Source organism: Myotis myotis, unplaced genomic scaffold, assembly GCF_014108235.1.
Source record: "Myotis myotis isolate mMyoMyo1 unplaced genomic scaffold, mMyoMyo1.p scaffold_m19_p_26, whole genome shotgun sequence".
In the NCBI taxonomy this organism is placed as follows: domain Eukaryota; kingdom Metazoa; phylum Chordata; class Mammalia; order Chiroptera; family Vespertilionidae; genus Myotis; species Myotis myotis.
This window is the reverse complement of record NW_023416331.1, coordinates 1,298,423-1,319,738: the sequence shown is the minus strand read 5'-3', so window position 1 is coordinate 1,319,738 and position 21,316 is coordinate 1,298,423. Positions and strand designations below refer to the sequence as shown.

At 61.8% G+C, this 21,316-nt stretch overlaps 1 protein-coding gene across 1 annotated transcript; it reads right to left on the bottom strand.

Annotated features, from left to right (window-relative positions):
* Positions 1–893: 893 nt before the first annotated feature.
* CDSN (corneodesmosin) lies at positions 894–5,559 on the bottom strand. The gene is made up of 2 exons (XM_036356572.1): positions 5,402–5,559; positions 894–3,268 (listed from the first exon to the last, which is right to left on the bottom strand). Exons 1-2 carry the CDS (start codon positions 5,496–5,498, stop codon positions 1,584–1,586), a joined length of 1,782 nt encoding a protein of 593 aa, XP_036212465.1. The 5' UTR covers positions 5,499–5,559; the 3' UTR covers positions 894–1,583.
* Positions 5,560–21,316: the final 15,757 nt, after the last annotated feature.

Here is a 21,316-nt window from a genome sequence, read left to right as displayed (position 1 = left end):
GCCCCTCACTCCACCTCCCTCCCTTCACCTCTATGGTGCTCCATTCCACAGCCCCTCACTCCACCTCCCTCCCTTCACCTCTATGGTGCTCCATTCCACAGCCCTCACTCCACCTCCCTCCCTTCACCTCTATGGTGCTCCATTCCACAGCCCCTCACTCCACCGCCCCCCTCCCTTCACCTCTATGGTGCTCCATTCCACAGCCCTCACTACACCTCCCTCCCTTCACTTCTATGGTGCTCCATTTCACAGCACTCACTCCACCTCCAGTTCCTTCTCCTCTGTGGTGCTGTGTTCTCTCACCTCCTGCAGCAGAGGCAGCAGGAGTGTGGAGTCTAGGGACCCTGTGGGCTCTGTTCTTCACTGGCTGGGACACTGGTGCGCAGGCCTGGGAGGGACCATGCTTACTGCCCGCCTGTCATGGTCTCATCCTCACCCTCTTTCACTCCCTCCCCCTGGGCTCCTGCACACACTCAGGAGCCTGGTGTGCGTTGTTTTGTCCCAGCCTTCCCAAGGTCCCACTGATGTCCCAGAAACCCAGGAAATCCCTGCCTGGGGCTCCCTGAGGGCCTGACGTCTAGATGACAAGGCAAACTAATGGTAGAGGAGAAGGAGCTTGGGTGGGGAGACAGAATGGGGAGGACCCAGTTCAGTGGAGATTGAGGCGGGAATGGACTTTCTGGAGCAAAGGGAGTGGAGAGATGTGGGACGGGGATCCAGGAGATGATGCAACCTCTGCTGTCAGTGCACCGATGTGCACTGTGTTCCTCCCCTCGGCAGGAGCTTCAGGTCAGAGCAATACTGGACAGCCGGGGTAACGGGCCTCTGGAGGCCTAGGGGCACCACCCTGGTCCTAAGAGGACCCGGGACTCCACGAAGGCAAAACGCCAGCCTCTAGTTCATACCGTTTATTGAGACATTTTTCCAGGATCTGGAGAGCAGGGAGCCAGCCAGGCTCGCGGGGTCCCCAGGATGCCCTGCACCTCCCTCAGGCAGGAGCACATCTGGTCATGAGGGACGTGGCCGCCGGGAAGGAGGGCTGCGACGGAGACCCTGAGAGGCAGGAGTGTGGGAACCACAGAGGCTGTGGTGAGCTCCATAGGAAAGTGAGAGGGGCTGGAGGGGTGGAAACCCTGGGCAGATCCGGTGGTTGACCAGATGACCAAAAGAGGTAGTCAACAGCGGTCATTATTTTCAGATAACGGATTAGACTGTGTTTTATTGGTCAAAGGGATGTGGGGAGGATGACTTGTCCAAGCATTAGAGTTACTCTGGGACATTTCAGGGGTTTCCCAGTCTGCAATCTGAATGGGCAGGGATTGGCCAGGGTTAGCCAGTGGACTGTCGCATCTCAAAGCCACGCGAAGGAAGGTTCCGGGAGTGGCTATGGGGCAGAGCGGGTGGTGCAGGAGGCTGGGCTTCCAGGCAGCAGGAGAGAAGCAGCCCGGGGAGATGAAGAAAGCAACATGATGGGGAGTGTGCCACCCTGGCAGTGGAGGAAACAGCAGTCTGGGAGCAGGGGACACAGCTGGCCCGTGCCCAGGCGTGTGCGTGTGTGCTGCACATGCATGGAGCAGAAATGACTATGGACCGGCATGAGACTGTCCCTGGGGCAGGAAGGCTTCAGGGTCAGCTAGCTGGGGCCCCAGAGGCTCCACTTGGGCCAGGATGTCCCGGAGGGAGCGGCAGGGTGTCTTCTTGGAGCCGCCACAGGGCTGGGCACCAGCTGAGGGGTCAGGCTGGGGAGAGCCATTGGGACCCCCGGTCAGAGTCGAGGAGGAGGCAGGAACGCAGGGGTGACCAGCAGAGCCGGACTTGCTGCCACAGGGCTGGAGGACGATTTTGCCGCTGGATTGGGAGCCAGAGCTCTGGCTGAGCGAGCCCGTGCCCGGCGGGGAGCAGGGCCCCTGGGAGACACTGCCGCAGGGGTGGTATTGCGACCCAGAGCCGCCGGAAGCACTGTGGACCCCAGAACCCGAGAGGGAGCAGGGCCCCCTCGAGCCCGAGGAGCCCGCTGCACAGGGCTGGACGCCACCAGAGCCCACTGGCTGGAACACGACGACCGAGGAGGCTCCTGACGGGTAGATGCTGGCACTGGAGCTGTGGCTGGGAATGATGGGATTGCTGGAGAAGTATTTGCCCTCAGAGATGGGGGGCCCAGCAGCAAAGGAAGGCACCCCTGGAGAGCCTCTGACAGGGTTCTCTTTGGTGAAGTACCCAACCGGGTAGATTTTGCCCCCGCTGTAAGTCATGCCCGGGGCCAGATAGCTATTAGAGGAGCCGCCGACCACCTCATAGCTGCCGTAGGACTTGTCTACAGAGGTGATGGGGGGGCAGGGCTTGCCTGGAGAGCCACCATTGCTACAGGGGCCACCGGGGCCACCGGGGCCACCGGAGCCATGCTGCTCCACCACCACCACCACTGGCCTTTGACCCCCTGACACGGAGTGGGAGCTGGAGATGTAGGAGCCAGAGTGGGAGACGACGGGTCCCCCACTGCAGGGAGAGTCGGGGATGTCCGAGCTACAGGGGCGTAAGTTAGAGTTGACCTTTTGGCCACCACTGCTGGATGTCCAGGAAGTTTGGGAGACAGAAGAGCTCGAGCTTCCTCCAGACTGGGAGGAGCTTATCACGAAGTGGGAAGAGCCACCATTGCTTGGTGCAGCTGGGCCAGATCCCGACTGGGAGGAGCTGGAGGCACTGTGCAGACTGGAGCCAGACCCAGAGGTGTAGCTGCTCTGGGAATAGCCTGTCCCTGGCTGAAACAGCAAAGGACGTGAATGACCACCCTGGGCCACACTGGATCCACTGGAGCCACTGCTAGAGCCACTGCTGGGGCCACCGCTAGGGCCACCACTAGGGCCACCGCTGGAGCCACTGCTGGAGCCACTGGAACCGCTGGATCCGCTGGAGCCACTGCTGGAGCCACTGCTGGGGCCACTGCTAGGGCCACCGCTGGGGCCACTGCTGGATCCACTGGAGCCACTGGAACCACCACTGGAGCCACTGGAGCCAATGGAACCACTGGAGCCAATGGATCCGCCAGAACTACCACTGAAGCCACTGCTGGAACCACCACTGGAGCCACTGGAACCACTGGAACCACTGGAGACACTGGAGACACTGGAGCCACCACCAGAGCCACCGGAACTGGAAACAGAGCTGCTGGAGCCACCCTTCCCGAAGAGACAGGGGTCATTGGGGGAGGTGATACGTGTGGGGTCCTTACAGGGGTCTGAGAAGGTCCCAATGCTCTTAGCCAAGGTCCCTGGGGAGGAAAATCATGGTTAGTAGGGCCCGAGAGGCTTGGCTTCCTCCCTCACCTTTCAGACCCATCTCCCTCACCTGCCACTTTGATTTCTCCTGCGAGGAGCCCAGGGAGAGTTTGGGGCAGAAAAGAAAGGAAGAGGCTGTAATCTAAAGGAAAGGGAGCCGGCAGGATAGGGGCGGTTCTGTTGTTCTGGGAGGGGGCGGGGACAGCCATCTGCCAGAAGAGGAAAGGAGGGGCACAGTGGGAGGCCTGGGAGAAAGACTCAAGGAGGGTGGAGCAGGACCAGTGGCCTGCAGGACCGGCCCCAGAGAGACAGCAGGTGCAGACAGAGCCGAGAGGTGGGCGTAGACTCCCAGGGACCAGCTGGGAGAAGACACCGAGGAAACAATAGAGCAATGGAGGACCAGGGAGGAAGGACAGACAGCAAAAGAGACACTGAGAAGAGAGAAAGCCAGCGGCAGAGGGCTTCCTAGAGGGCAGGGCCCGCAGGACCCTGTCTGCTCAGCGGCTCCCTCCAGCGAGGGGCTTAGGGGCGGGGGGATTCTGCTCCCAACTCAGCGCTGCCCAGGCGGGAAAGCTGGGTGGGAGCCAGGAGTGGGGGCCCCCGCTGTTGCTTCAGAACCTGCTGGTACCGCCCGACGGGACACCGCACCCTGAGCCACCTGCTCTCCTGGCCCAGCCCAGGGACACAGGATGGAGCGCTGCCTGCCCAGCCTCCGTGAGCCCTGCCTCCCCAGGTGCTCCTGCCTTGTCTCCCTTGAGATGCAGCACAACCTCTTTCCCCCAGGGCTCACCTGCCCCACCCTCCCCGCATCCCCTTCCAGTCCCGGCAAGGACAGCCACGCACTGCGAGCCACCAGACCGCACTGGGCTTCAGTCTGTACATTCGGAGGCCGGAGGCCAGGCCTGCCCTCCCTCGGGGTGTGACCGTGAGCAGAGTGTGAGTGTGAGTGTGGGTGTGGAAGGGGCTTGAAGACATAAAGCAAGTCACACTGTGTGTGTGGCTGCCACCACTCCCCCAGCCCCCACACCCAGCCACACCTGTGCCGGCCATTCCCTCAAGGAGAGATCCTCTGTGCCCTCCGCTGGAACCCAGCTGTCCCTGCTGTGCCCCCCGAGCCACGCAGCCTGCCCCTCCCAAAGGCACGCGAGGCGCCACGCCGAGTGCCCAGCCTGGGGGTCGCCTCCGCGTTACTGTCTACCTGAGCTTCGGGCCAGTTCCCTCCCCTCCCCAGCCTCCTGTGGCCTCAGAGGCCGAGAGTGCCCGAGGGCCCTCTGTGGGCGCTGGTGTGCCGACTGAATATCCAGCCTTCACCTTCTACACTCAAACAACAAACAGCTTCCATAGAACCCTCCAGAGCAGTGATGGCGAACCTACGGCACGCGTGTCAGAGGTGACACACGAACTCATTTTTTGGGTTGATTTTTCTTTGTTAAATGGCATTTAAATATATAAAGTAAATATCAAAAATATAAGTCTTTGTCTTACTATGGTTGCAAATATCAAAAAATTTCTATATGTGACACGGCACCAGAGTTAAGTTAGGGTTTTTCAAAATGCTGACACACCAACCTCAAAAGGTTCGCCATCACTGTTCTAGAATTCCCAAAGCACCATACAGACTGAAGCTGGGTGTTATCAGTGCCCACATTTTTAAGTCTCAGAAACTTTCAGAGGCTCAGAAAGTTTAAGTAACTTGCCTGGGTGACAGGCCAGCAAGGAGCAGTCCCAGGCCCCAGCATCAGACTGCGGAGCCCACGTCCCCTTGCTGGACTCCCCCAGGCTCCAGGCACAGTGTCCCCCAGCCTCCAGGCACAGTGTCCCCCGGCCTCCAGGCACCCTGTCCCCCAGCCTCCAGGCACCCTGTCCCCCAGCCTCCAGGCACCGTGTCCCCCAACCTCCAGGCACCCTGTCCCCCAGGCTCCAGGCACCCTGTCCCCCAGCCTCCAGGCACCCTGTCCCCCAGCCTCCAGGCACCCTGTCCTCCAACCTCCAGGCACAGTGTCCCCCAGCCTCCAGGCACCCTGTCCCCCAGGCTCCAGGCACAGTGTCCCCCAGCCTTCCCTCACCTGTTGTCTGCACCCTTCTCTCCCACCCCTCCCACCCAGGCCCCCCTCCCTGCCTCCTACCTGGCAGGAGGAGTCCAGCCAGCAACAGGGCCATCGCCCCTCGCCCTCCCACACGCCCCATCCGGGGTGCCCGCGAGGAGCCCATGCTGGACTTCATGGCCTCTGAGTGCGGGCGCTGTGGACGCCTGGCCTTTATGCAGGGCTGGACATTCTCTGGGCAGGAGTCACTGTGGGGAGGGAGGGGCAGGAAGGGCAGTGCCCAGGGGGCGTTGGTGTGGCAGGAGCTGAAGCAATCAGCTGGGATCTGCCTACTCAGCCACCAGTGCACAGCGCAGGTGCCGTGGCCACTGGTTGCCCAACCTGGAACCGGGCACTCCCCCACAGTGGCCGCCCACTCGATGGCTACTCTCCTTCCCGTGGTGCCTGCCCAGCCCCCAGCCCCCCACCTTGCAGACAGCCTGGGCATTTCCGCTTCCCCTCTGTGCCAGGGCCCTGCTCCACCCCCGCCCCATTGCCTGACTAACCAGGTTTTCACCTCAGCGCCTGGGGTCCCCCACTTCCTCCCGATGTAAGGGTCTGACCCCACCCTGAGCCTTGGTCACTGCCCAGGCGCCTGCCTGCCATACACTTAGCAGCAAGCAAGACTTTCAGGTCAGGAAGGGGCATCTGCCTTCTGAAGCCCGTTCCTTGGCCTCTCCCTGGGGGCCTCTCCCTGGGGGCCTCTCCCTGGGGGGCCTCTCCCTGGGGGGCCTCTCTGTTGGGGAGCCTCGGGCAGCATGAGGGGTGCTGGGTGCAGGGCCTCAGCTTGGGGAAGGCCTGGGTGGGACCCTGTCTGGGCCCTGGTCTCTCACAGGCCACACAGCCCCTCCCCGCAGCGGCGACCCTGATGCCACGGTGAGCCAGAGCCCAGTAAGGCTAATTGGGGAGGCGGTGCCCTGCTGCCCATTAGCCGCTCGGTGGTGAGCAAACAGGAAGGTGCAGGAGGGCTGCCGGGGGACTGCAGGAGCCTCCCCGCAGCCCGCCCTCCGGCGCTGGCCCCACCCCGGCCACTTGGACACTTAATTGCTCCCGGTGCTGGTGTTGCGAGAGCCTCAGTATCGAGGGAGGCGCCTGGGAGGCCGCCCCCTGCTCTCGGCCGCGCCCTGCTCCCCTCACCCAGACAGGGCCCGCACTCGGCTCTGTGGGCCCTGCCTCCCCCGCCTCCCCCTCCAGCCCCAGCTGGGACCTGTCATGCTGGCGAGGTTCCCAGTCTCCGTGGCTACAGCACGGGGGGGGGGGGGGGGGGGGGGGGGGGGGGGGGGCAGTGTTCCCAACCAGAGGAACGGAATTTTTATTTTTACCTCATTTCCATTAATTACGCTGTAAATAGCCACATGCTGCTAGTGGCTTCCATGGGTCCTGGCCAGAGGTCCAGAGGTCAGGGGCAGTCTCCCCAGGCCGGAGGTCAGGGGCAGCCTCCCCAGGTGGAGGTCAGGGGCAGTCTCCCCAGGCCAGAGGTCAGGGGCAGCCTCCCCAGGTGGAGGTCAGGGGCAGTCTCCCCAGGCCGGAGGTCAGGGGCAGCCTCCCCAGGTGGAGGTCAGGGGGCAGCCTCCCCAGGCCGGAGGTCAGGGGCAGCCTGCCCTGGAGAGAGTTGATAAGGGGTGGAGCCTGGCCCCAGTCCCAGCTCACCTCCCAGCTGTGGGCCTTGCACCAAACTTTTCAGACCCGCGATGTCCCCACCTGTCAAATGGGGCATTTCGGACGGTGTCTGCATTACAGGTTCAGTGGCCGTCCATGGGAAGATCTCAGAAAGACCACACGGAACAGAGGGGCAGGCGTTCTGCCATGGAGCCGCAGCGTCCTGCCTGTGTCCCCCACGGGAGCTCACCCTCAGCCTCCCTCAGCCAGGCTCTGCATCCCCGTCTCCTCTGTCCCCACCCCCACACCGCACCCTCCTGGCTGAGACTGCACCCTCCTGGGACTCTCCGGCCCTGGTTTCCAGGCGGGAGGAGTAGCTGGGAACGGGGAGGAAGGCAAGCAGCCTGGGGTTTGGGATGAGGAGGAACTGGGTCCCGCGAGGTGTTCCTTTCTAGCACAAACAGGCGTCAACGTTTGTCTTGTTTTCTTCCTCCCAGTCCTCCCGGCTTGTCAGACCCGGCCGCACCGCCCGCTGCAGGAGGCAGTCTCTGTGGGCCTCTCGCCAGGTCTCCGGCTGCCCACACACTGGTGTGCGGCCACATTCCTGCTCCCACGGTCCTCCCATCCCGGCGGCTCTGCTCCCCGCTGTCCACCCACCTCCTCCAGGAGCTGCGCTCTGCTGTCCCTGGGGCTCACCACCAGCCCCTCTCAGCTCAGGCAGCAAAGATCTGGAGCTAGGGGTGCCCAGGGCAGGGGAGGGACACTGGCTGAGTGCCACAGGGCCAGGCCCCTCCTGGCCACCCACCAGTTAGCTGACAACCACAGTTTGCTCGTTCCCCGTGACAGTTCCCCGAACCTGCTCTGATTTAAGTAGAAAGTAGGTCTCATCACTCCAGCCCCTCGTCACCCCCCACCTCCTGCATCTCCCCACCCCCCCACCCCTCACCCCCGCTACTGTGCTCAGCACCAGCACTGGCCATGCTGGGCCTGCTTTGGAGGTTGAAGGAGAAGCGGATTGGCCCCGTCCTCAAGGAGCTGCAGCCCAGCTGGTCACGGGCGTGGAGAAAGGGGGCAGGCACCGGGCTGCCTGGAGCCTGGAGGAGTGAAGAGAGGGCAGGGAGCCTGCGGGCTGAAGGTGCGTTTAGAAGAAGCTGGTTTGAGAGGGGAGGAGCAGTGGGTGGCTGGGAGGGAAGGCTGCGCCCAGCCCGAAGGTGGCCTGTGACCACAGGGCAGGGGGAGGGGAGGCTCCGAGCAGGGGAGGCCTGGCCCCAAGCGCTGTGGGCCAGGCCGCGGGGAGCCCTCGGGCCTGTGAGAATGCGCAGGTTCCTGGCGCGGCGCCTGGGAGGTTAAGAGTGAGAAGCCCATCGAGGTGCTTCTCTCCTCTGCACTATGTCCAGGCCTGAAAGCAGGACAGGCACGCAGCCCGTGGCAGACCGAAGGCTTAGGCCGGAGACGGGAGGGAAGGAGCGACAGGGACAGGAAGAGGAGGGGCCAGAAGAGCGGCTACTTTGTAACGGGGAGAAGTGGAGACCGAGGGCCATCCCCTCCCTGCTCCGCACCAGCCCAGCGCCTTCCCTCTCCGGCCTCTCCCTCTCCCGCTCTCTGTCCCTCCCATGGAGCTGCGGCCTGGCTCTCCACCTGCCCCTCTCCGACCAGAACACGGGGCAGAGCCTTCGGGCGGCGTCCTGCTGGTCTGTGTGGTGGGCTCTGTAGCCCAGGCATGCCACGATGGCTGAGGTCACCCCGCGGAGAGGACACGGGCGGGGTCCATGTCTTCCTGGCCTGACCCCTCTGCCCACTCTTCACAAGTAGACTTATCTGTCAGCCCCCACGGGTCCTCAAAGTGGGACCAAAACCATTGGCCTGGCCTGCAGGGTCCATGGCAGTGGGCAGAGCACGCGGCTGTCCACGGGACTCCCAGCACTGAGCCACAGCGGCCCTTGGTGACATGTCCAGGCCGCCCTTCCCCCACCTCCTCGGGCAGAGCCCACCGTAGGCCCAGGTGGCACTCGCCTGGCCGGTGGGCAGCAGGCTCTGACCGGCCCTGACCCAGAGCCACTCCCGCGCCCGCGGACCCTCTGCCCCACCTCTGCTCCTGGCGACATCCTTGAGCCGAGCTTCTCCCCACTGCACTCTGGTCCCCGAGAGGCAGCGCCCTCCCCGGCGCTGGGAGAGGGCGGGCAGTGCCCTGTGCCTCCGTTCAGAGGGTCCGGGTGATGCTGTAGGGAATCCCACTTGGCACAACGCGTGGCCCGAGCTGAGAGCCACGGCTCTGGTGTGGTCTCTGCTCAGCGCTACCCTCCTCCTCCTCCACTCAACCCCTCCATCACTCTGTCCTCTAGGGCTGCCCTCCTGGGATGTGGGCTGCTCAGCCTCCACTGTGTGCTCCCTGTGCCCTGTCCACACCCTCTCACAGCCCCGCGGGCACCCTGCAAGGGGCCTGGGCACTGCAGCTGGGACCTGGGAGTGGGGCCCGGGGTCAGAGCAGGCGTCTTCAGGCTCTGAATCCCTAAAAAGGAGAATTCCAGAGGTGGGGCTCTGCCCACCACCTCCTACTCTCCCGCCCCCTTCCTGCAAGCCTCCAGGAGTCAGCTGAGTGGTAGCATCCACCCGGGCCCAAGACTTCATGCTCTAAGTCACACCTGATGTGGCCACAAGCTCTCTTGTCTTGTGAGGCCGTGAGTATGGAGGCTGTGATTAGCTCTCAGGGTAACAATAATATTTTTCCTCTTCCTGCCCGTGGCCTGTGCGCCAGGGAACCCGCGCCCAGCATGTGCTCAGTATGCTCACCGCTTAGTCACTCTTTCTGCTGTGGCCAGTAATGCTTTTTATTGTTATTCGTCACCCAGAATTAGGGACCCACTCTTTTCCCAGTGCTGAGGGCTGAGCAGGAAAGGGTGAGAGGGACGCCAGGGCGACATCTGGACAGACCCACCGGGAGGACAGACCCACCGGGAGGACAGACCCGTAGGGAGGACAGACCCGCAGGGAGGACAGACCCACATGAGGACAGACCCGCAGGGAGGACAGACCCACATGAGGACAGACCCACAGGGAGGGCAGACCCACAGGGAGGGCAGACCCGCAGGGAGGGCAGACCCACATGAGGACAGACCCGCAGGGAGGGCAGACCCACAGGGAGGACAGACCCGCAGGTAGGGCAGACCCGCAGGTAGGGCAGACCCACAGGGAGGGCAGACCCGCAGGGAGGGCAGACCCACAGGGAGGACAGACCCGCAGGGAGGACAGACCCGCAGGGAGGGCAGACCCGCAGGGAGGGCAGACCCGCAGGGAGGACAGACCCACAGGGAGGGCAGACCCACAGGGAGGACAGACCCGCAGGGAGGACAGACCCGCAGGGAGGGCAGACCCACAGGGAGGACAGACCCGCAGGGAGGACAGACCCGCAGGGAGGACAGACCCACAGGGAGGGCAGACCCACAGGGAGGGCAGACCCACAGGGAGGTCAGACCCACAGGGAGGACAGACCCGCAGGGAGGGCAGACCCGCAGGGAGGGCAGACCCGCAGGGAGGACAGACCCGCAGGGAGGGCAGACCCGCAGGGAGGGCAGACCCGCAGGGAGGGCAGACCCACAGGGAGAGCAGACCCACATGAGGGCAGACCCGCAGGGAGGACAGACCCGCAGGGAGGACAGACCCACATGAGGGCAGACCCGCAGGGAGGACAGACCCGCAGGGAGGGCAGACCCACAGGGAGGACAGACCCGCAGGGAGGGCAGACACACAGGGAGGACAGACCCGCAGGGAGGACAGACCCGCAGGGAGGTCAGACCCGCAGGGAGGACAGACCCGCAGGGAGGGCAGACCCACAGGGAGGACAGACCTGCAGGGAGGGCAGACCCACAGGGAGGACAGACCCGCAGGGAGGGCAGACCCACAGGGAGGACAGACCCGCAGGGAGGGCAGACCCGCAGGGAGGATAGACCCGCAGGGAGGGCAGACCCACAGGGAGGACAGACCCGCAGGGAGGGCAGACCCGCAGGGAGGACAGACCCGCAGGGAGGGCAGACCCGCAGGGAGGACAGACCCACAGGGAGGACAGACCCACAGGGAGGGCAGACCCGCAGGGAGGATAGACCCGCAGGGAGGGCAGACCCACAGGGAGGACAGACCCGCAGGGAGCGCAGACCCACAGGGAGGACAGACCCACAGGGAGGGCAGACCCGCAGGGAGGACAGACCCACAGGGAGGGCAGACCCACAGGGAGGACAGACCCACAGGGAGGACAGACCCGCAGGGAGGGCAGACCCGCAGGGAGGGCAGACCCGCAGGGAGGGCAGACCCGCAGGGAGGGCAGACCCGCAGGGAGGACAGACCCGCAGGGAGGTCAGACCCACAGGGAGAGCAGACCCACATGAGGGCAGACCCTCAGGGAGGACAGACCCGCAGGGAGGACAGACCCACATGAGGGCAGACCCGCAGGGAGGACAGACCCGCAGGGAGGGCAGACCCACAGGGAGAGCAGACCGGCAGGGAGGGAAGAGCTGCAGGGAGGGCAGCAAGGGAAAATGCTTCAGAGCTCGGGGAGGAGACCTGTAGGCCCATCCTCTCTCCTGTCCCGTCTGAACCCTCCAGCTGAGAGCCCCTGGCAGGCAGGGAGTGCCTCCTGCCCGGGTGTCCAGCACCTGCACAAGGGCCAGGACACGCCGATCCTGCTGCCGCGGCCGCATGCCCAGCTCTTAGGCCCGGGACAGTGGACAGATGGTGGGCACTGCCCGTCCCCCAGGACAGTGGACAGGGCGTGGGCACTGCCCCTCCCCCAGGACAGTGGACAGGGAGTGGGCACTTCCCCTCCCCCAGGACAGTGGACAGGGGGTGGGCACTTCCCCTCCCCCAGGACAGTGGACAGGGAGTGAGCACTTCCCCTCCCCCAGGACAGTGGACAGGGAGTGGGCACTTCCCCTCCCCCAGGACAGTGGACAGGGGGTGGGCACTTCCCCTCCCCCAGGACAGTGGACAGGGAGTGGGCACTTCCCCTCCCCCAGGACAGTGGACAGGGGGTGGGCACTTCCCCTCCCCCAGGACAGTGGACAGGGGGTGGGCACTGCCCCTCCCCCAGGACAGTGGACAGGGAGTGGGCACTGCCCCTCCCCCAGGAGAGTGGACAGGGGGTGGGCACTGCCCCCGGGCAGGCGGAAGCTGCAGGTGGCAGGTGGCACCAGTGAGGGGTTAAGGCCCACTGGCTCCCAGGGGCGCCTCCTCCTGGAGCCTCAGGTTTCCTCTCCTCCAGGACCAGCAGTGTCTCCCTCCTCTGCCATCTCTCTTCACCGCGGACTGCGGACCTGGCACCCTGTGCACACACCCTGCGCCCTCCGTCCCGCGGGCAGCTGAGCGTGCACGGCCTCCTCTGTGCAGCCCGTGCTCGGCGGGAGCAGCGCAGTGAACCAGGAGAGACGGGATCAGGATCGCGGGCGCAGCTGGAGCCGGAGTTCTCCTGAGGCCCTGGAGCTGCGTCATCGGTGCCTGACTCACCCTAGAGCAGCGGTTCTCAACCTGTGGGTCGCGACCCCTTTGGAGGTCAAACGACCCTTTCACAGGGGCCGCCTAAGACCATCCTGCATATCAGATATTTACATGACGATTCATCACAGTAGCAACATGACAGTTGTGAAGCAGCAACGAGAATAATGTTACGGTTGGGCCACAACACGAGGAGCTGTATGAAAGGGTCGCGGCGTTAGAAGGTGGAGAACCACTGCCCTAGAGGGCCAGCCTGGCGCTGAGGCCGGCGGGCAGCTGAGTTAGAGGCCAAGAGCCACCGCTCGGAGCCTGGGCCGCCCCTGGGGGTGCAGCACGGCGGGAGCGAGCTCCGGGTGCGAGTTCTGCAGGAGTGAGGAGACACACGCCCTCCCAGGTGGCCCAGAGGGCACCTCGCTGCTGCCGCCCGCCCGCCACGGGAGCTGAGGCGGTGCTGCCAGAGGCAGAGCTGGGACATGTGCCCCGAGGCTGTTGGGGGAAGACATGTGGGGAGTTTGGTTTAAGTCACGAAGGCTTTTGAGCCAGTGCCAGGCCCTGCATTGACGATTCGCGGGCGAAGCGCTGCAGTGAGAGCTCTGGCTCACAGCACAGCTTCTGGTCAGCGAATTTGAAACGTGCAATCGGCACAGTTAGCACCCCCCCGCCCCCCCCGCCCCCCCCCCCCCCCCCCCGCCCCCTCCACCCCCTCCACCCCCCACCCCCGCCGCCACGCCCTGTTCCTGCCTCCGGTGCCTCAGTGTCAGTTTATCACCATGTTTGTTTCCTCCCTAGACAGAGCTCCTGGGGGGCAGGGGGGGCAGGGGGCGCTGAAACTGCTTCCTGGGGCGTTGCCCTCGCCGGCACCCACACAGCACGGGAGGGGGCCGAGTCCGCTCCCTCTTTAGCTTACACACGACGCCCATCCAGGCGCTTCCCCCCGGCCACGCATTTGACCACATGTCCAGGGAGTGAGCTGCTGCTGTCCAAGCCCGAGGCCCTGTTCTATCATCCACCTCCCTGACCCCAGGCTGGCATAGAGGCACAGCGTCCGCACCGCCATCCGGGCGCCGTCAGCCACAGCGGATGGAGCGGGCGCCGTCTAACCGGGTGGAGACTCGCAGTGGGTCCGCGGCTCATCCTCCCATCCAGTGCCCTCTCTCCTCCCAGCTAAGAAACCGCAGTGGGTGCCGATCCGTGGCCTATGGATAGGTATTAAATCTCCAGTTACCTCATCCCCTTGCACATCCCTCCTTCTCTTTCCCACTCGCCCACCTGCTGTGTGACACTGGGGAGAACTGTTTGGAGCCCAGCAGCCAGGCCCGCGGCGTGCGCCTGTGCAGGGCAGCTTGATGGACACTTCTGGCCGGGCCGGGAGAGAGTGAGGCACGCCGCAGACAAGGCTGCCTGCCTCAAGAAGCGCACACTGTACAAGAAGAGGGGGCATGGAAACCCACATCATACTGTGGAAATTCAAGAAAAGAGCAAGCTCCCTGAGCCCTCCTGGGCCCTCGGGGTCAGCCCCTTTCTCTCTCCTTAGGAACTGTTTCCTTTCCATTCCCAGTGAGCGCCTTGCCACGGCATGGAGGTCAGTGAAGGTCAGCCAGGGCTCCAGGCTTCCTTCTTCCCTTCGCGGTGGAAAGGGGTGCTGCAAGGACTCCTAGACTCCTGGCTGGGCGGGGCGTGGGGGGGTCTCGCGGCCCAGGGCCCCTGAGCATCTAGGCCGGCACACTGCGATGCAGCGGCGATGCCCTCGAAGTAGTAAGAGAGCAACATCCCAACTCTCCTGGCTCGGGCGCCGCCCCGCCAGCCCTCCTGGAGTCCTCCTCAACCTCAAGTGCAGAAAAGAAACTGTCACTTATTCTCCGGGCCGTTTGGGGTCCCGCTTCCTGGCATATGTCATCCGTCTGGCTCAAAAAAAACTCATATAAATTCACAGAGCGTCAGGGTTGACCCCTCCCAGGAATAGGGCATTTGAGGAGATAAATACTTACTTGGCCATCCACTTGTCAGTAGGAGGAGGTCTAATTAAAATAGAGATAAAAAATAATAACAATGGCCTGGCCGGTGGGGCTCAGTGGTTAAGTGTCGACCCATGAACCAAAAGGTTCTGGTTCCGTTCCCAGTCAGGGCACATGCCGGTTGCGGGCTCCGTCCCCAGTGTGGGGTGTGCAGGAGGCAGCGACTGATGTTTCTCTCTCATTGATGTTTCTAACTCTCCATCCCTCTCCCTTCCCCTCTTCCTATTTTCTTTTAAATGCAAGCTTCTTGTTTAATTTTTTTTTTTAATTTCAAGGAGAAAGGGAGAGGAAGAGAGAGATACAAACATCAATGACAAGAGAGAATCATTGGTTGGCTGCCACCTGCACGCCCGCAACCCAGGCATGTGCCCTTGACTGGAGTCGAACCTGGGACCCTTCAGTCTGCAGGCCCGCCCTCTAGCCACTGAGCCAAACCAGCTAGGGCTCCTCTCTTTCTAAAATCCATAAGATAAAATATTTTTTAAAGAAGACTGAGATACTAAGTGCTGTCCTCATATAAAAACTTTATTGTAATAATAATTACAGTGCACCAGCCACATTCGCTGAGTGTTATCCATACACCAAAAGGTTTCGGGTTCGATTCCCGGTCAAGGCACACACCTAGGCTGTGGGTTTGATCCCTGGTTGGGGCATGAATGGGAAGCAACCAGTGGATGTTTCACTCTCTCTCTCTCTCTCCCTTCCTCTCTAAAATCAATAAAAATATATCCTCGGGCGAGGATTAAATAAATAGAAAAAAAGAAAAATAGTAACTGTGATCAGTAAAACAGTGCCCCCTAGGACCTCGACATGCAGCGGGTCGCAGCTTGAGAAGATCTCCCTCTTCCTGGGAGGCCCTCCAGCCGCAGCTCCACGGAGCAGCCCTGCCCAATACGCCAGCACCCTGTGGAGGAGTCATCCCCTCCAGGCTTAGGGAGCCCCCCACCCGCTCTGAGCCCCACCAGGCCCTCCCAGGGAGAAGGGACCCAGGGATGTGCCCCGTTCCCTTCCCCTCCCCCTCTCTCCTCTGGACTCTCCCCTTTTCATCCACCCCCTGCCTGGCTTTCCAACACTGTCACCTCCTCCTCCGCTTCCTCCCTCCCACTTGTCTCTCTCACCTCCCTCACCTGCATCCCTGCCCTGCTGCTCCAGTCCTTTCCTCCGGATCAGAGCCTGCCTTCCCACCTGACCCCGACGCTGACCCCGACCGCGACCCCGGCCCTGACCCTGACCCCGACCCTGACCCCGACCCCGACCCCGACGCTGACCCCGACCCCGACGCTGACCCTGACCCTGATGCTGACCCCGACCCTGACCCCAACACTGACCCAGACCCCAACCCCGACCCGACACTGACCCCGACACTGACCCCGACCCTGAGCAGAGACTGGGATGTGCCCTCACTTGGCCTCATTGGGGTTAGACAGTGGGTAGCCAAGACCCAGGCTGCCACCGGAACCTGGCCTTGGACACAGGACAGAGAGCCCCCAGGCAGAAGGGGGCGACCACTCCCAGGGCTCATGCAGGTTGGACGTGGGGGGGGCGGGGGGGAGGAGGACAGTGGGATGGCTGGGCTCCCCAGCTCCCCAGGCCCCACCCCCCCAGCTCCCCTGATCCTGGGTTCCCAAGGCCCCAAGGGGGACAGGTGCGGGTGGCCTTCCTCAGGCTCTTTGCTGCTCACTCCCTGGGCCCTGGGCTTCGGGAGGGGGGGGGGGGGGGCTGCGAGGCTGGCTGGCAGGGAAGGGTCTGGGCGGTCCTAGGACACCCGGACCAGGGAGGCTGCCCCGAGGCGCCTGGGGCAGAGATGTCCACACTCCTCTTCATGGATGTTGCACGCTGGCACAGAGCCCTCGGAGAAGGGACAAGCGGTGGGGCCCTTCTCCTCAGGAGCCTCTGGGGACAGTGCGGCCGCGCTAGGACGTGGCGGTCCCAGAAATGAGCACGGCCAGCCGCCAGCCTGGGCGCACAACAGCGGGCACCCAGCAAACAGAGGAAAAAGTCATGTTTCCTGTGCCCACGCCCTTCATCTCGCTTCCTGCAGTGCCCCTGAGCCTTCGCCCCTCCTGGCTGGGCACGCTCCCTGCTCCTTCTGCGCCCAACACCCGCACCTCCCTGATCTCCCCAACCTACCTGTCCCACAACATCTCCGTCTTTTCCAGGTTATAAACCCTTCACTCTAACCATTCCTACCACTCCCTGCTGCCCAGCCTCACTATGCATTCGGTAATGATCGCAGCCATCCAGCGCCACGCGGCTAACTCCCTGCCCACTAGGCTGGGCTGTGGGACACCCAGAGAGCTGCTAAAACGGTGAGGGAGTGGGTGGGAGAGATTAGCATCGGAGTTGGGGGGCTGAGCTCAGAAGAGTAGCCCTGGACAACTTGGGTGGGCGTTGTCCCATCTCTGAGGGGCGGAGAGAACTGGAGGTCCCCCTGTAGCTGGGACGCCCAGCCCCACCTACCCTGCCTCAGGCACCCTGGCCTCTCCTCCCTCCGTGACTGGTCTTACACCACCCACTCCCCAGCTCACACTCCACTGCATCAGGGCACTGGCTGTGCTGGTGTGCAGCTTGCCCATGGCAGATAATGGCTCCATAGTCTCCAGCTAATTCCTACGATGTTATATGCTATAGTGACCTGGTGCACGGATTCGTGCACATTAAGAGGAAATTAATTAGAAGGTTGCTGTCAGGGCAGGACTCGGGGAGAAGGGCCAGACATGCCCTGGAGCCAACCTCCCAAGGTCCCTCCCAAGCCCGCTGCACCTGGGTGGCTCCGTGGCTGGAAAGGCATCTGCAGAGTGAGTGGGGTCCCTCCAGCAGGTGGGGTCCCTTGGCCTGGCCTATGGGGATCAGGCTGAAACTGGCTCTCCGACATCCCCTGAGGGGTCCCAGAGTGTGAGAGGGCACTCTGTAAAGTTGCTGTTGTACAGGGTGTGGAATGCAAATGCAAGTGTGCAGTAAACCAGATTCGGGGCCGACAGTGTCCCAGCAACAACATAACCCACAGCTGAAGGTGGAATCACACAGCCCAGCAAGGAATCAGGCTCCCTCCTCCCAACTCAGCAGCTCCTGTGTTGAGCGTCTGCCCCCTGGTGGTCAGTGTGCATCATAGCGAACTATCAGGAGGAGGGAAGGACACAGCATATTAGCCTTTTATATATAGAGACTAGAGGCCCGGTGCACAAAAATTTGTGCACTCGGGGGGGGAGAGGGGGTCCCTCAGCCCGGCCTGTGCCCTCTTGCAGTCTGGGACCCCTCAGGAGATAACGACCTGCTGGCTTAGGCCTGCTCCCGGGTGGCAGAGGGCAGGCCCAATCCCTAGGTGCAGCCCCTGGTCGGGCTCAGAGCAGGGCCGATTGGGGGGTTGGGGCACCGCCCCCTGTCACACTCAAGGAAGGGTCGATAGGGAGGTTGCGGCACCACCCCCTGCCACGCACAGAGCAGGGCGGATCAGGGGGTTGGGGTGCCACCACTGTCACACTCAGGGCAGGACCGATGGGGGGGGGGGTTGGGGCACCACACCCTGTCACACACAGAGCCGCAGGGCGATCAGGGGGTTTGGGCGCTGTCCCCTGTCACGCTGATCCCGGTGCTGGGAGGCATATTACCCTTTTACTATATAGGATAGAAGCCTGGTGCACGGGTGGGGGCCGGCTGGTTTGCCCTGAAGGGTGTCCTGGATCAGGGTGGGGGTCCCACTTGGGTGCCTGGCCAGCCTGGGTGAGGGGATGATGGCTGTTTGCAGCTGGTCACACCCCCTTCAGGGTGGGGGTCCCACTTGGGTGGCTGGCCAGCCTGGGTGAGGGGATGATGGCTGTTTGCAGCTGGTGACACACCCTTCAGGGTAGGGGTCCCCACTGGGCTGCCTGGCCAGCCTGGGTGAGGGGCTGAGGGCTGTTTTCAGGCTGGCGGGTGACTGAAGCTCCCAACCTGTCCTATTTCCCTTTTTTTTTTTTATTCTGGGCCAGCTTTAGCTCTGAGGCTCGGCTCCAGCTCTTACGCCTCCGCTGCTGAAAGCAGGTTTCTGGCCTTTGTTTACCTTCTGTATTTGAAACAATGTTGCGGTCCTGCTGGCTGAAGCCTGGGGTTTTGTTTAGCTTCTATATTTGTTACAATGTTGCTTAGCATCCAGCTGAGAGGCCGGCTAGGCAGGCAGGGAAGCTTGGCTTCCTCCGTCACTGAAGCAAGCAAGCCTCCCTGTTCGCGTCAGCAGCCTGGCTGCCAGCCGCCATCTTGGCTGGCAGTTAATTTGCATATCGCCCTGATTAGCCAATGGAAGGGTAGCAGTCCTACGCCAATTACCATGTTTCTCTTTTATTAGATAGGATGGGCTCTGTTTCTCTGGAGAGCTGTGACTAATACAATGTATTATAAGTCCTTGAAAGCCCAGGCACTGTTGGTTGTTGTGTTTAATCCTGACCCAAGGATATTTTTCCATTGATTTTTAGAGAGAGTGGAAGAGGGAGGGAAAGACAAATATTAATGTGAGAGAACACATCGTTTGTTTGCCTCCCACAAGTGCCCCACCTAGGGCCCAGGCCCAGGAGGAGCCTACACCTGAGGTACATACGTGCCCTTGACCAGAATCAAACCCGGGACCCTTTGGTCTACAGGCCGACGATCTATCCACTGAGCCAAAGCGGCCAGGGCAAAGGCACTATATTTTGTGTCAGGGGTACACAGGTGAATGAAGAGATGGGAACATGTAGTAGTTAAAACCAGACACACTGACATAGGACAGATCTGAGTTCAAATCTCAATTTTGCCATTTGTCCCCTGTGTGGCCTCACATGACAGTACCTCTCCATGGCCTGTTTCTCTTCTCCAAAATAGTGAAAATGGTGGAGTTATTGTGCAAATTAAGTGGAAGCTTAATCTGTAGGGCTTTGACAACAGTGACCATACAGCACGGGCACAGGAAAAAGTAGCTGTGATGGTCTTCAGGGAACTGTACTTTGTGTCTTAGGTTGATTCACCAGAAGCAGATCCTGGGACAAATATTCAAGTAAAAGGGATTAATAAAAAGTGAGGAGGGTCCTAGCCGGTTTGGCTCAGTGGAATAGAGCATTGGCCCAAGGACTGAAGGGGCCTGGGTTCGATTCCGGTCAAGGGCGTGTACCTTGGTTGCAGGCTCGATTGCCCACTTGGTGGGGCACGTGCGGGAGGCAACTAATCCATGTGTCTCTCTTACATCAATGTTTCTGTCTCTCCCTCTCCCTTCTACTCTCTCTAAAAATCAATGCAAAATATATCCTTGAGGACTAACAAAAAAATAATAATAAAATTTAAAAAGTGATGGGGTGGGGAGAAGCGGAAGGGGGTAGGGATGTTACTAGACTGGAACCTGCCCAGAGGGGGACTGGCACAGGCCAGCTGGTGGTGTGTGAACTCCTGGCTTCCTGCAGGAAAGATGATTTTGAGAGGACGTTTATTAACGCTGGGGACAGTGAAACAAGGAAGGGCCTAGGGTAGAAGCAACAGGAGAGCCCAGGCTGGGCTGCTGGCTCACTGATAAGTGGAAGGAGAGGGGCCTTGGAGACAGGCTCAGGGGTAAGCCCCGGGCAGCTGCCACCGCCCATTGCTCCCCTGGTTGCAAACCTCTTGTGGACCCTTAGCGTTTAGGACAGCCGTGGGCAAACTACAGCCCACTGGCCGGATAAGACAGTACCCTTTTATGTAATGATGTTTACTTTGAATTTATATTAGTTCACACAAACACTCCATCCATGCTTTTGTTCCGGCCCTCTGGTCCAGTTTAAGAACCCATTGTGGCCCTCGAGTCAAAAAGCTTTCCCACCCCTGGTTTAGGAGATGCGCGCAGGGGGTAGGGGGCGTGCTCCAGGGGAGGGCAGCCCACGTCCTTCCCTGAGGGTTTAAGGCTGGGTGTTAAGGGAGGTCTTAGGGGAGGACCTCAACCAGCTTTATGCTGATTCGCCAATATGACATTTATTCCCTGAACTTCGTCTGCCCTTAGGTGAGGGTGGCATAAATATCACTAATTAGATTTCTGCTGTCTGTCTCCCAGAGTAGAGTGATTTAAGCTGTTTACCCTCTGATTGAGGAGAAGAATAAACCATTTACTTTTAAGTGTCCTCGGTCAGGGAAGACGGGAGTTTTTTATTTTTGATGGCTGTAAACTGCTTGCTGTTTTTAATAAACGGTTCTGCCTCAGTTTCCCTGCTCCGCTTGTCCTGACTGGCTGCCTGTCTCAAGGACATGGACCTGGAAGGGAAAGAGGCCAAGTGAAATCGCACGGAGAGCAGCCTGGCCTCCGAGCACTGGGTGTAGAGAGCCCGTGTCTGTGGCCATTAGGGCTGGGGGGAGGGGGCCAGTGGAGTCTCATCTCCAGGTGCGCCCAGCACTCCCTGCGCCTGGCACAGGCCCGGCAGCCGCAGGGGGGCAGCACACTGGGGTCAGGAGGCTCCCAAACGGTGCAGGTCGCAGTGGAAGGTGCAGAACAGTCTCTGCTCCCCAGAGGCCGAGGGAGGAGGCCAGGCAAAACTGCACCCCAAGCAGTGGCTGGGAGGGCGGCGGAGGGTGGATGGGGAAATCCGACTGGCTGGGGAGAGGAAGGCGGCCTGCAGCCAGGACCAGCCCCCGGGAGCGGAGCCCTGGAGGCCCAGGCACACACGCAGCCTGCCCTTCCCAGGTGTGCTCCCCCGGGAAGCCTGCCCTGACTGCTCAGCTCCCTCCCCTCGAGTCTTGTTGGAACTCAGGGCGTTGAAGGCCAAGGCTATAGCGTGCTTCTGTGTTTCCTCATGTAGCCATGCAGTTACATGCATCCCTGCTGCCTGTGACGGATGTAACTTTGCATGTAAGCCTTGTGCCCCCAGTTTAATGTTAAGCTTCCTGAGACTGGAAA